The following is a 15,076-nucleotide window of genomic DNA, read 5'->3' as shown; positions in this document are numbered from 1 at the left end:
CAACCGAAGATATTCATCCATGAATGCGTTATACTGATCACGCAACTTGGCATCCCTTGCCAACCTGCGTTCCGTTCCCTGAAGGCGTCAGAAGGCGATGTCCCTTGACTCGCCTAGCCGGAGAAGGACGTCTTCATTTTTGGGAAGTGTGACTGTGTACCGACCATCTTCTTTGCGCCGAACGGTTTGCTGAAACAGCTCCTCACAACGATTTTCCTCCAGGGAATAAGCCTTGCTAGATCCGATATCCTCGCTGGCCCAAAAGCGTTCCATCATCCATGCGTCTAAACCTTCAGTTGAAGCTACGTTGCAGTTAATGTGAAGTGAATCCAGCGTACTAAACACACCACCGCAAACAACCCAACCGAATACTGAGTGATTTAGTGTTGGTTGCTGTTCTCCCAGCGAGATCCGCCTTCCAGTCTTGAAGAAATCGAAGAAGTTCTCGATTCCGAGAACCATATCCACCCCTTTGGATTCTAAAAATGCGGGATCGGCAAGTTCGATCCCATTTGGAATTGACCATGCATCAATTTTGATTGTTGATGTGGGAAGGTTAACCGTAACCTTGGGGAGTACCAAAAATCCCAAATCTCGCGAGAACTTGGAAATCCGCGAACGTACCAAAGCTCGAATCCTGTGTTTGACCCTTGTTGCCGCTTGACCAATGCCAAGAACCGAGATGTCCACCTTATCTCGAGTCACCTTCAAACGCTGACACAATCGTTCCGTGATAAAGTTGCTCTCAGACCCCTAGTCTAAAAGAGCACGTGCTGGATACTGGTTGCCTTCATCGTCTTCCACCATGACGACCGCAGTAGCCAGTAGGACCTGGGAGGAAGATCCGTGCGCAGCATTACATGTTGAAATGTTGGTGGCTGCCATGTTAGCCACTTGGGAGGAAGTTGAAGTAGACGGTTCCTTACTGGATGACGAATTGTCCGTTGACCCATTCGTATCCCTTTCTCTTCCTGATTTGAAGCAGACCAAGGTATGATGGCGTCCCTCGCAGTTCCGGCACGAGTACTTCGATTGGCAATCCTTGGCTTGATGGCCTGCCCGGAAACAGTTCCGACAAAGAGAGTGAGTCTTCAATATGGCGTCTCTATCAGACACCGATAATCGTTGGAACGTACTACACTGGAAGAGGGGATGATTGGATGAGTAGGCCGCACAGCGTCCCACAGACGCTTGAGCTGTATTGGAACTGATACGTAATTGCGGCGGCTTCTGTTTTGGAAGTTGATTAGGCTGCTGGACACCCCTAGTGTCCATGGGCTTTGATGGAAGTGACTCCAAAACACGAACGCGTCGATGAAGAAAGTCCGTAAGGTCTGCTAAGATATCCTGCTCATTAGCCGCCGAAAACTTTTCCCATCCTCTTCGAGTGACCGGATCGAGACGTGCTGTAAGGATGTTTACCAGCAAAAGGTCCTTGTAGTCAGCTGGCTGGATCACCTGGTCAAGTGTTTGCACAATACGCTCGAAACCTTCCAAGAGTGCATGTAATTCACCGACGGATTCCTTGGAGAGCGTAGGTAACGCTAACAACGACTGAACTTGTCGCTTTTTCAGCTGCTTGTTGTTATTGTAGCGTTTGCAGCATTTCCCATGCTACTTGGTAGTTCGCCTTGGTTATCTTCAAAGGGTCGATCAAGTTTTTAGGCTCCCCTTGCAGACATCCTTTTAAATAGTGGAACTTCTCCACCTCCGGAAGATCGGCCTTCCAATGAATGAGGGAGGCTAATAGATCATCGATGTCCCCGTTGAAACTCTTCAGCCTTATTTGAGGCAGGAAGGATTAATCATAGCCATTCTTCCCATGAACAGCGATAAGTTTGCACCTGTGTACAAAATTTCGTGCACGCGTTCAACATCAAACTTTCTTTGCCTTTGTGTACAGGTTCGCCTCGAACACCGAACCCGAGCGAACGATGTGCAAACTTAGGTTTAAACACCGTGTACGTACACCGTGTGCGTACACAAGAACGGCACACACAAAACAGAATGAGTCAACACTAGTGATGATGAGTGATAGAAAGAGAAAACTAGATTCAAGAACCTGTGTATACGAACACCGCGTACGTACATGGGGTTCGGTTGTGCAGACGAACATGTGTACCTGTTTTGGTATGCATTAGCGCGTTCGAGTTTGCACACGAAGTGTGGGTTTAAGATGAGCACAGAACTAGAGCGAACATGGTGTTCGATGTTCATTTGGGAAGTCTGATCATAGCAAACCGCACGGACGCGAAAAAAATTTTCCCCTGGCTTTTCGTTTTAAAAATTTTGAGAAAAATACTAGTTTTAGATTCTTTTTATCGCGTTTTTTCGCTAGTTAAGTCAAGCGAATTGAATAGCAGGATCGTGATTTTGCAACAGTGACAAAACAAATACTTTCGCGGTAAACAAATTTTTTACAGCACTTGGTCCGGTGGGAATAACTTACGTTCGACGATCACATTCTGGTTGTGGAATGGATGTTAATCACGATGCTGATTACGAAGCGCGTTTCAACCGACTGGTCATCGGCTACTGGAAGGGCAAAGAAGAGTCTACGAGCTTATAATTCAATTCTTCGAGGCGGTAAAAGCATGGTGATGAAAATCAGGATATCCATTAGACCGGCAACAATTTTGATTTTTTTTCGGAACACTGTAAAAGCAAACGGTAATTGGTTTCTCATACCATTTGTCTAATTTGAGCTTTTTCCGAAAACTCTAGTTCACTCACAAGAGTTTTCAAGTTTGTATGTGAAAATTATTTGAAAAATTTGCTATAGAAACAATAAATTCAGTAAAAAATGCCAGTATCATCTTGTGCATTCCAATATATAGCTTTAGGTGTAAGGATGAACATTGCCAAAGACTGCCAATTGATCCGATTTTGCAGTAAAAAGGTATTGTCATATAAAATTATGTGTTGCTTCTCTTTCTCGAACATGCTTAGAATAGGAACTTCCAAAAAAAATCGGTTGGTCTTCAAAGTTCAATAACTTTGTATGGGAACCTGCAATCAATACGCATTGTTCAACAGCTTCAGCTATTCGTTATAAAATAAGCTATGCGACCATAAGTTTTGAGGTAGGCAAAGTTACTGTGGAAGTTTCTATTGGATTTTAAGTTTTTATTTCCAAGTATATGTATATATATATATAAATATATATATATATATATATATATATATATATATATATATATATATATATATATATATATATATATATATATATATATATATATATATATATATATATATATATATATATATATATATATATATATATATATATATATATATATATATATATATATATATATATATATATATATATATATATATATATATATATATATATATATATATATATATATATATATATATATATATATATATATATATATATATATATATATATATATATATATATATATATATATATATATATATATATATATATATATATATATTCCTATAGAAACTTGAAACCTTTTCTTGTCGGTGAACTAGAGCTATCGGATATAGCTCATATTTTGCATATGATTTGTGCATCCAATTACCGTTTGAATTAGCAGTGTTCCGAAAAAAAGTCGAAATTGTTGCCGGTCTAATATCCATCTATGACTGTTGAAGAAGGGTCCACCGATCCAGTGCAATTTATATTTTGAAAACAGTAGAGGAACTAGGATATGATTAGTCCAAGTTGGCATGAGGAGGATATCCCTACCAACCGTAAGTTCTGGAGGTGTCAGGATAACATACCACCGAAAGACCGGTAAGTGTTATTAACATATGCTACACATAGACCAGGTTGCTCCGATAATACCGAATTTTATTTTACGTCCAATCGCTCAGATGGATTCATTTTTAAGATGGGACAAGTTTTTTCGAGAAATTGGAGCGTCAGATTTGCACTTTACAGGTATAGCTTTTGGGTAGATTAAAGCCGTTTTTGTTTTCTTCTCTGTTGTGATGCTTTGGGATGGTTTACTCATGAACCTATATGTGATATAAATCTTGCTGAGAGCTTGAACTCTACTTCTTGTCAATGTTGACTTTGAACCGTAGTAGCACACATTGTCCATCAACGACGGCTCCCGAAGGCTCTTGTTCCAGTTTCCTGTACCTTTCCTTTTTTTTTATTTCAGAGAGCGAATAAAATCTCTTTAACCTTGGCTCATTAGCCAGGGCAGGTCTAAATACCTTTGTCCCATCCTAGGAAGATAGAACCAAACCAACCCTCTGATAATAACTAGTGACGGACTAACATTCTTACCCTTTCCTGTTTCGATACTCGTTCTGGTCTGGCTGGTATTGATCTAAAAATAATTAAGGACTAACAATAGTTGGACATTGAAGGATGAAAACTTATTCTCAGGTGGTTACACGATGCTACAAAATAAATGTCAATTTAAAAATCTTGATTTATAACAAAAAAACTATTTTTTGGTATATTTATCACTAAAAGAAGACTTAATGACCCATTCGGCCCAATAACCCATTCGGCTTAATGCCCAATTCGGCCTAATGACCCATTCGGCCTGATGATCCATTCGGCCTGATGACCCATTCGGCCCTAATGACCCATTCGGCTTAATGATCCATTCGGCCTAATGACCCATTCGGCCTAATGACGCATTCGGCCTAATAATCCATTCGGTCTAATGATCCATTCGGCCTAATGACACATTCGGCCTAATGACCCATTCGACCTAATGACCCATTCGGCCTAATGACCCATTCGGCCTAATGACCCATTCGGCCTAATGACCCATTCGGCCTAATGACCCATTCGGCCTAATGACCCATTCGGCATAATGACCCATTCGGCCTAATGACCCATTCGGCCTAATGACTCATTCGGCCTAATGACTCATTCGGCCTAATGACCCATTCGGCCTAATGACCCATTCGGCCTAATGACTCATTCGGCCTAATGACTCATTCGGCCCAATAACCCATTCGACCTAATGACCCATTCGGCCTAGTGACCAATTCGGCCTAATGACCCATTCGGCCTGATGACCCATTCGGCCTAATGACCCATTCGGCCTAATGACCCATTCGGCCTAATGACCCATTCGGCCTAATGACCCATTCGGCCTAATGACCCATTCGGCCTAATGACCCATTCGGCCTAATGACCCATTCGGCCTAATGACCCATTCGGCCTAATGACCCATTCGGCCTAATGACCCATTCGGCCTAATGACCCATTCGGCCTAATGACCCATTCGGCCTAATGACCCATTCGGCCTAATGACCCATTCGGCCTAATGACCCATTCGGCCTAATGACCCATTCGGCCTAATGACCCATTCGGCCTAATGACCCATTCGGCCTAATGACCCATTCGGCCTAATGACCCATTCGGCCTAATGACCCATTCGGCCTAATGACCCATTCGGCCTAATGACCCATTCGGCCTAATGACCCATTCGGCCTAATGACCCATTCGGCCTAATGACCCATTCGGCCTAATGACTCATTCGGCCTAATGACCCATTCGGCCTAATGACCCATTCGGCCTAATGACCCATTCGGCCTAATGAACCATTCGGCCTAATGAACCATTCGGCCTAATGAACCATTCGGCCTAATGAACCATTCGGCCTAATGAACCATTCGGCCTAATGAACCATTCGGCCTAATGAACCATTCGGCCTAATGACCCATTCGGCCTAATGAACCATTCGGCCTAATGAACCATTCGGCCTAATGACCCATTCGGCCTAATGACCCATTCGGCCTAATGACCCATTCGGCCTAGTGACCCATTCGGCCTAATGACCCATTTGGCCTAATGACCCATTCGGCCTAATGACCCATTCGGCCTAATGACCCATTCGGCCTAATGACCCATTCGGCCTAATGACCCATTCGGCCTAATGACCCATTCGGCCTAATGACCCATTCGGCCTAATGACCCATTCGGCCTAATGACCCATTCGGCCTAATGACCCATTCGGCCTAATGACCCATTCGGCCTAATGACCCATTCGGCCTAATGACCCATTCGGCCTAATGACCCATTCGGCCTAATGACCCATTCGGCCTAATGACCCATTCGGCCTAATGACCCATTCGGCCTAATGACCCATTCGGCCTAATGACCCATTCGGCCTAATGACCCATTCGGCCTAATGACCCATTCGGCCTAATGACCCATTCGGCCTAATGACCCATTCGGCCTAATGGCCCATTCGGCCTTATGACCCATTCGGCCTTATGACCCATTCGGCCTAATGACCCATTCGGTATAATGACCCATTCGGCCTAATGACCCATTCGGCCTAATGACCCATTCGGCCTAATGACCCATTCGGCCTAATGACCCATTCGGCCTAATGACCCATTCGGCCTAATGACCCATTCGGCCTAATGACCCATTCGGCCTAATGACCCATTCGGCCTAATGACCCATTCGGCCTAATGACCCATTCGGCCTAATGACCCATTCGGCCTAATGACCCATTCGGCCTAATGACCCATTCGGCCTAATGACCCATTCGGCCTAATGACCCATTCGGCCTAATGACCCATTCGGCCTAATGACCCATTCGGCCTAATGACCCATTCGGCCTAATGACCCATTCGGCCTAATGACCCATTCGGCCTAATGACCCATTCGGCCTAATGACCCATTCGGCCTAATGACCCATTCGGCCTAATGACCCATTCGGCCTAATGACCCATTCGGCCTAATGACCCATTCGGCCTAATGGCCCATTCGGCCTTATGACCCATTCGGCCTAATGACCCATTCGGTATAATGACCCATTCGGCCTAATGACCCATTCGGACTAATGACCCATTCGGCCTAATGACCCATTCGGTATAATGACCCATTCGGCCTAATGACCCATTCGGCCTAATGACCCATTCGGTATAATGACCCATTCGGCCTAATGACCCATTCGGACTAATGACCCATTCGGACTAATGACCCATTCGGTCTAATGACCCATTCGACCTAATGAACTATTCAACTTAATAACCCATTTGGCCTAATGACCATTTCGGCCGAATTGCTTTCGCCCAAACGGCTTTCAGCCGAAAAACATTCGGCCTAACGGCTCGCGGCCTAATGACCCAGCACCCATTTTACATAACCCCTTTACGAAAATTCCAGTTTTTTTCTTACAAAATGCATTGATTGAAGAACTTAGATATTTTAATCACAAAGCATTAGTGATAATTCGTTTGTCCGTCCATTTTGTAGTCCATAATTTTCGTTGTACCATTGATATGACCTTTGAAATTTCTCATATCATGAGCCCCCTTGTAGTATGTGTTTACAAAAATATCGCGAAGCATCACGTTCTAAATATTCTCAATCAAATCTGAAGAGAGTGAGAAAAGTTGTCTCATCACACTGTAAGATGGAGTAATATTGCTTTTAGTAGGTTTATGGGGTTAGCACAACTGAACCGGGGATCTTTTATGTTATTACAATAAGTAAAAAAAACGCCGGATAGGCCTGTCTTTTGGACCTTGTTGACGCAGTTTGCTACTGCGTCTTGAGGTCCTCTACATTGACGGTAAAGCATTAGTTACATTGCACAGTGGTCCGAATTCACAATTTAGGAAGACAAAAATGTTTGTGGCTAAACCTTATGTTTTAGAGCTATGATGTCTTCAGGACAAATAATCAGTATTGATTAGGCCATCTCCAGTTATTTATGGTATTAGGGTGGCTCTTATTGTTAGGGTGCTTCAAAAATTATTTACTGATTGTGAGGAAATAGAATATTGCAGTCTTCAGAAACATTGTACAGGAACTTACACCAAGCAACTTTGCCGAAGACGTCATAGTTTATTTTATAGCTATTTTAATTGAGCAACTTAGGGTGTTCCTAACAAAAACAGTTTTTTCGCTCTAACTTTTTTATTTTTTATTTTTCATAAACGGTGTCTTCAGACAACTTGTAAAGCTTATCGAGACATTTTTTTCATAACAGAAGAATTCGGATATCACCTTTAGAACCAAAGTTATGAGTAATATTGAAAAAAATAGGTCCTTTTAAAATATTTATATCTAAACTTGGGGCAAACAAAAATAATTTCTTCTTCTCGCATTTCAAAGAGAATACTTTCAGGCATGTTTTGAAAAAAAAAATTGCAAAGGTGATATTTTTGAAAAAAATTTGAATGGAGTTTGAAAATTGTGATTTTACTACTGAAAAATGCCCCATATAGAGTCAAAATTTCTCGAATGAGCCACCCAAATTAGGTGATATCGCAATTTCGATGGAAGATCAGTTTTTTTGGTAGTATGTGGCATTGTAAAACCAAATCCAGATGGGTTCTGCGAAAAAAATGTTTTTTAGTAATTTTTTTAAGCTGCGTACAAGGAATCGATTTCCACATACGCTATGCTCGTTCCCACATTTAATTTAGAATAATGTAAAGGGCGGGCCATCTTTTTTATGGACGGCATGTTGTTAGGTACAAAAAGTAGTATATGTGACATTTTTTTCGAACGAAAAAGATTTATTCCATTTTTTTTATAGACAATTGTTTAAAAAATCTGCAAAATTTAATTTTTTCGGATTGGAAAAAATCACGAACAATCTGTGACAATTTTATTGCTGATTAGTTCGTTAAAATTTAATTAGGTAGCCCGTAGTAAAATTTTAAAAATAAGCGGGCTAAAAACTTCAAATATCAATATTATCTCAGACTAACACACATAGAACTCGAAAACAATTCTTCGCTCGCTTTACTGGTCATTTTTAGTTGGGACTGTGACCGCATTTGAGATTATGGCGCCACTGATATGTTGTGTTATCTTATAACAAACGCCATTTTGACGTAAACTTAGTTAGATATGCCACATCACTTGTCTAAAAAAATATCTACAAAGTCGAGTTTTCAGAATGTTAACATTCTGCTTGGTTATTGAGATATAGTGAGAAACGTGCTGAAATTTTTTTAATTTTTTGCTTCAAATGACTGTTTCTGTTCATTGGCTCCAGTTATCTTGATGTATAAGATATTTTTATGTGTAAAACTATCTGAGAAACACAATAGCACAATCATTTTCGAAACAAAAATTCACAATTTCTGAGAAAAATGCAGTTTAAGAATTGTAGCACTGTAACTTAAAATAAGTATTTTTTTCTAGATTCCCTGGCCCATTTCCTTCAAAATGTACCTCACCGATTGTTTAAAGACCAAATTTAGTCAAAGATATGAATAAAAGTTAATAAATTAATGATTTTTTTCTATGGAAAATTTTCCATGCACGATTATGACACGCCATACAAATTTTGTCATCAATACACACCTATGACACGTGTGAGTGCGACTTTTGTTTACATTTATAGTAAAAACTCGCAACATAGTCAACCGGTCTTCGTAATATTTGAGATGTTAATACAGAGTAGATAGATGCATCAATTGTCTTCTTTGAATTGTTTTTACCATTTATAAGTTTCAAGATATTCAATCTCAAACATTAAAAATCATTTTGCTCGAATAAATGGCTCTTGTCTTGTAAGATAGGACAACAGCGACGATATGCGCAATTATACGGGGGATAGACCACTAGTGAAAAATTGTGTCTGAGCTTGAGGTATAACCCTTTTGTAAATTAATGGTTGGGACCGTGTACGAAAGGTGGAGCTAGTGTTCTAGTAAAATTCGTGGATCGATATTTTTTGAACGAATTTCCTCAAAGTGTTATGTCTGTTAACCTATGATATTATGGCAAAATTAAAATTTTTTAGGTGTCCATCTTGATTTGATTTTGCAATGCCACATACTACCAAAAAATTGGATCTTCCATCGAAAATGTGACAATTTGGGTGGCCCATTCGAGAACTTTTGACTCTATATGAGAAATTTTCGGTAGTAAAAGCACAATTTTCAAACCCCATTTAAATTTTTTTCAGAAATATCACCTTCGCAACTTTTTTCAACACATGCCTGAAAATATTCTCTTTGAAATGCAAGAAGAAGAAATTATTTTATTTGCCCCAATTTTAGATATAAATATTTTAAAAGGACCTATTTTTTATTGAATATTACTCATAGCTTTGGTTCTAAAGGTGATATCTGAATTCTTCTATTATAAAAAAAATGTCTCAATAAGCTTTATAAGTTGCCTGAAGACACCGTTTATGAAAAATAAAAAAATTAGAGCAAAAAAACTGTTTTTGTTAGGAACACCCTAAGTTGCTCAATTAAAATAGCTATAAAATAAAAACCTTTGGAGATACAACTATGACGTCTTCGGCAAAGTTGCTTGGTGTAAGTTCCTGTACAATGTTTCTGAAGACTGCAATATTCTATTTCCTCACAATCAGTAAATAATTTTTGAAGCACCCTAACAATAAGAGCCACCCTAATACCATAAACATCTGGAGATGGCCTAATCAATACTGATTATTTGTCCTGACGACATCATAGCTCTAAAACATAAGGTTTACCCACAAACATTTTTGTCTTCCTAATTTGTGAATTCGGACCACTGTGCATTGTCCACCGCAGCTCATTCGATCTGCCTTCTCCCTTGTTATCGTTTACGTCCACGTCGTCATCGATACTGCTTTCTTGCAGTTCACGAACAGATATTTTTGTTTGATTTTTGTTCTTACGGATCGCTGTTGTAAATCCGTCTTCATCTGGATTGGCTGCTTTATTGTGGATATTGGATGCGCCTTTCGTAGTCGTGGTCTCTTCCCCGTTGGTTGGTTGGGCGGCTGTTTGTTATTTATCTGTAAGTGTCGGTGGCTGCTTCTTAGAGCTCTCTGTGGTAGATGAGATGTGTCTACATGATTAGCGAAGGAATAGGTATAGTCTCTTGCATTCTCACAATACAATACAATAAAATACATGTGACAGTTTTTCTGCGACAACATCTACATCGATCGCGGAATTCAACAAAGTCTGCAGTGAACTTTGGAGCATGGCGAAATCAGTCTACGGAAAATTGAACTCTTTGACATTCAGCATTTTCTCATAAACAACCAACTGGGGATAAAACTGCATTACTAGACGAAGAGGATGTGCCTCACAAGCAACTAATGGTCAAGGGCTTCTCAAATGGCGCAGTTAAGAAGCTTCTTCATTTTTGAACAGGAGTTCCAGGGTTCGATTTCGTCTGTTATATATTGTATACATTTGCAGCATGTTCAATGCAGACAATCCGTCCAGTAAGGCAATATTCGCTCTCGAAAAGATAGATTCAGAAGGATCTGGGAAGGCATAGTCTGAGGGGATACTCTTTCAAAGAATAAAATCTATATCATATGAGGAATCGGGGGGAATCTACACTACACCCACACAAATATTAGTATCGCGACCGCGATAGATAACCCATAGTTGTTCGAGATCGATATTATCAATTTGTACTATGTTTGAACGAGAGCCCGTTGGACACTGCGATAAGCACACCGCCACCACGTTTTTACCTGTACTGTCAGGATCGTCACGGTAAACCGTGTACCTTGAGCCGGACAACTGGAGTGAATTGATTTGATCATTCAACCACGTTTCGGTCACAACAATTGCATCTTACTCGATTTCTGAAACAGCGACGAACAACTCGTCAATTTTCATACGTAGTCTTCTTAAATTCTGATTGTAGCTACTAAAATGTTCCTGCAAGTAATGTCCTGATGGCTGAGCGGTAGAAAGACGAGTGACGATAAGGGTGGCGTCCGTCTGTAATAAGGGACCATTCATAAATTACGTAACGCGAAAATTGCTCAAAATTGACTCCCCCCTCCCCCCATGTAACAAATTGTCACAAATTTCTCTATCCCCCCTCCCCTATTAAGTAACAAATTCCTCGAAATTTTTTTTTTCAGTAGAAACATGTTACGTAACGATCTAGCCTACTCCCCTTCCCCCATATGTAACAACATGTCACAACTTCTCGTACCCCCTCCCCCCCTAAACGCGTTACGCAATTTATGAATGGTCCCTTAAGGGGTTTTCAGCAGGGGCAGAATCTGTATGTACTATTTCGGCAGATCATATACATAGGGTAAGGTGGGGCAAATCCGACCGTTGGGTAAACCCGACCCCCCCTCTGTTACCGAAAATTAGAAGCACTACGCGAACTAATATCAATGTTGTCGTGTAGAGCATCGAAAATAATCATAATGGTGGTATGACAGCATTTTATTAGTCCACATTAAGATGCTCATACGACAAAAAGTGTGTTTTTACAATTTTTTATTTGACTTTTGTGCATCATTGACTACAGGATATTTCTGATTCTTAAAGTGATTACATAATAAATGTAAGTGGATTTAAAATCTTTCTTTAAGTCCTACAAAGTGCATAGATGAATTTAGTTCAACCTTTTTCATATATTTTTTAATTGCATCGTAATGAAAAATGACGCGGTGGGGCAAATCCGACCTCAAAATATTGGGGTAAATCCGACCGCTTTTTTGCCTAGAAAATTTTTATTTATCAAATTGAAATATATTTTTATTGTTATTATTTATTATTTTTATGCAAAATGGTTCATAATAACAAACGAAAGACACAAAAACGTGATGATTATAGTATTCGTCAAGCAATTGCTCCGATGAAAATGGGAATATCATTACGTGCTACTGCTCGTGATTTTAGCATTCCAAGATTAATATTGAACTCCATTTTCTTCATGTTACAATTCAATAACACAACATTCATTTATCCATCATTGAAAAACCATAAAATTTGAGTAATATCCGCACTAAATCAACCAAAAACATAGGGGGTCGGATTTACTCCACCATTTATGAAAACAGCAAAAATGAACATTTTTGTAAAACGCTTGTATCTCAAGATATTCCGAAGATCTAAATAAAATGCTATATACAGAAAGTTGCCCAGGAGTCTAAACTTTAATTTGGTATATAAAACGACTTGATCCGATGTAAAATGTGCATTTTACAGCCAAAACCATTTACTAGGTCGGATTTGCCCCACCTTACCCTACATATAGGGTGTTTGGTTCATGATTAAGAACCTCTCGAGAGGTGATTGGCTGTCATATTTGGAGAAAAATACTTTCAAATCTCAACCGTTACACAGTTATTGAACTTTTTGTATAAAAAACTTATTTATTGTAAAATACCTTTAACTAGAAAAATATACTTCGTGTTTTAAATCTTTTAGTTCCATTGGAAAGGTATGAAAATTTCCTATTAATTAGTGTTCTCATATCTTTCATTTAATTAGTTTTAATTACCTTTTAGTTGCAAAGTAGTTAAAAGTTGGTATTTTTATGAGGTTTTTGTATATTTTCTCAAAATAATGAATTACGATTATAGCAATATCTAATATCCAAAAGCTGGGTTTTGGGACTATTCGTAATTTGTTTTTCAACAACCTATTCCTATCTCTTCTTGTTTCTTTGTAATTTCATCACTAAATTTTTCCTGTAATCGATTTGCAAGTGCTTAAAAGACTCTAATCTAAGAAAATATGATTTATATCGTTATTTCCAAGTCTTCATTGGAAAGCTGAGAACATTTCCTTTTGACGTATGTATCAATATCTTTTAGTTAAGGGTACTAAATTTTTACTAGTGAAATAACTTAAAACTATCGGTTTTTGGAGAGTTTTGTAATTATTCTAATTATTATTATTCTAATTATTATTCAACTAACTTTATCTGTAATATTGTTCATTAGGTGTCCCTTAACGTTCTCTATAACTTGTCCCTATCGCTCTTCATTCCACTGTAATTTAATAGCTAACGCAGCATGACCACACCACAAATGTAGTAGGTTCGACGTTATTTTTGCATATGAAACGAGGTGATAAAAATGATTTTGCTTCGAAACCAAAAGAAATAAATGAATCGAGTCAAAGAAAGAATTGTAGATCTTGCGGAGATGCATTAATTCCATGATAATAATGATGATGTTTATTATTTACAATTTTAAGAAAATAACGAAAATGCTAATAATAACACTAACTTTAAACTAATTTACTTCTAAAAGAATACTAAATTCAGTTAACTGAAAGGTATTAATACATTTTTCTCTGCAAAATGTTTCTGGCTTTCGAATAAAAATAAGAAAAAGTACAATAAGCGCCATACTTTTTCAATAAGGGCTACTATTAGTCAAAATGAGATAAAAATATCCAAGTTCAATAACCCAAACACATGAAAACAAGAAAAGATAAGTGTATTTTGTCAAAGAAAACAAATTATGCAGCTCTTCAAGTCTAACAATCTTAATTATTAAAATGGTGATGTTAACTATTAAGATTTTCGTGAAATGAACGAAAAATCGATCAAAATTGTTAAAATTTAAATAAAAATACTGTAAAAAGGTTACATAACCTCATTAGCTGATACATGTAAGGACGTAATTCAATGGGAAATTTTCTCACCTATCCATTGGATCTAAAAGATTTGAAATACAAAGTGTGCTTTTTGAGTTAGAGGTATTTTAAGACAACTAAGTTTTTAACACAAAAAGTTCAATAGCTTAGTAACGGTTGAGATTTGATGGTATGTGTAGAACGATTTTTTTCTCCAAATATGACAGTCAATCATCCCTTGAGAGATTCTTAACCATGAACCAAATCCCCTGTATAATCAATAAGTTGTCGTTTTTGAAAACTTCGTTACCTCCCGGAATAATAAAGCTGATAATTGCTATCGTTTTTAGATTGATGATTTTCGGTGATTCATTAAAAACTCTTTCTACTTCTTTCTACTTTCTACTTCTACGTTTCAGCTTACTCATTTTTAATTTCAGCCATCTTCAGAAATTTAACCCAATGCGCCTCTTGCCATCGCTGGGGGCAACAAATTTAAACTTTAAATTTGGCGAATGGGGTTAAATTGCTGAAGATGGCTGAAATTAAAAATAAGTAAGCTGGAACGTAAACAATAGTAATGAATCACCGAAAAACATCAATCTAAAAACGATAGCATTTACCAACGGTGACCGAAAACAGAAAACACAAAGCTGAGAACTATCTAATACATCTGGATATATAGCATGTTTCACATTATGTATTACTCGAAAGGGCAGCTCATGATAAAAAAGGATATAAGCAAATAACTAAGAAGTAAGCAAAGCAAATAATAACCTAAAATCCTCGAAAACTC

At 38.5% G+C, this 15,076-nt stretch overlaps 1 protein-coding gene across 1 annotated transcript in view; it reads right to left on the bottom strand.

Moving 5' to 3' along the window:
- Positions 1–753: 753 nt before the first annotated feature.
- The window catches only part of LOC131679453 (uncharacterized), a 30,482-nt gene continuing 16,159 nt past the window's right edge, over positions 754–15,076 (bottom strand). The window contains exon 2 of the mRNA XM_058960183.1: positions 754–1,614. Within this exon, the coding sequence (XP_058816166.1) occupies positions 754–1,614 (861 nt within the window). The remainder of the gene's footprint in view (positions 1,615–15,076) is intronic.

Source organism: Topomyia yanbarensis, chromosome 2 (assembly GCF_030247195.1).
Source record: "Topomyia yanbarensis strain Yona2022 chromosome 2, ASM3024719v1, whole genome shotgun sequence".
Classification (NCBI taxonomy): domain Eukaryota; kingdom Metazoa; phylum Arthropoda; class Insecta; order Diptera; family Culicidae; genus Topomyia; species Topomyia yanbarensis.
This window is presented reverse-complemented; position numbering and strand designations above follow the sequence as displayed.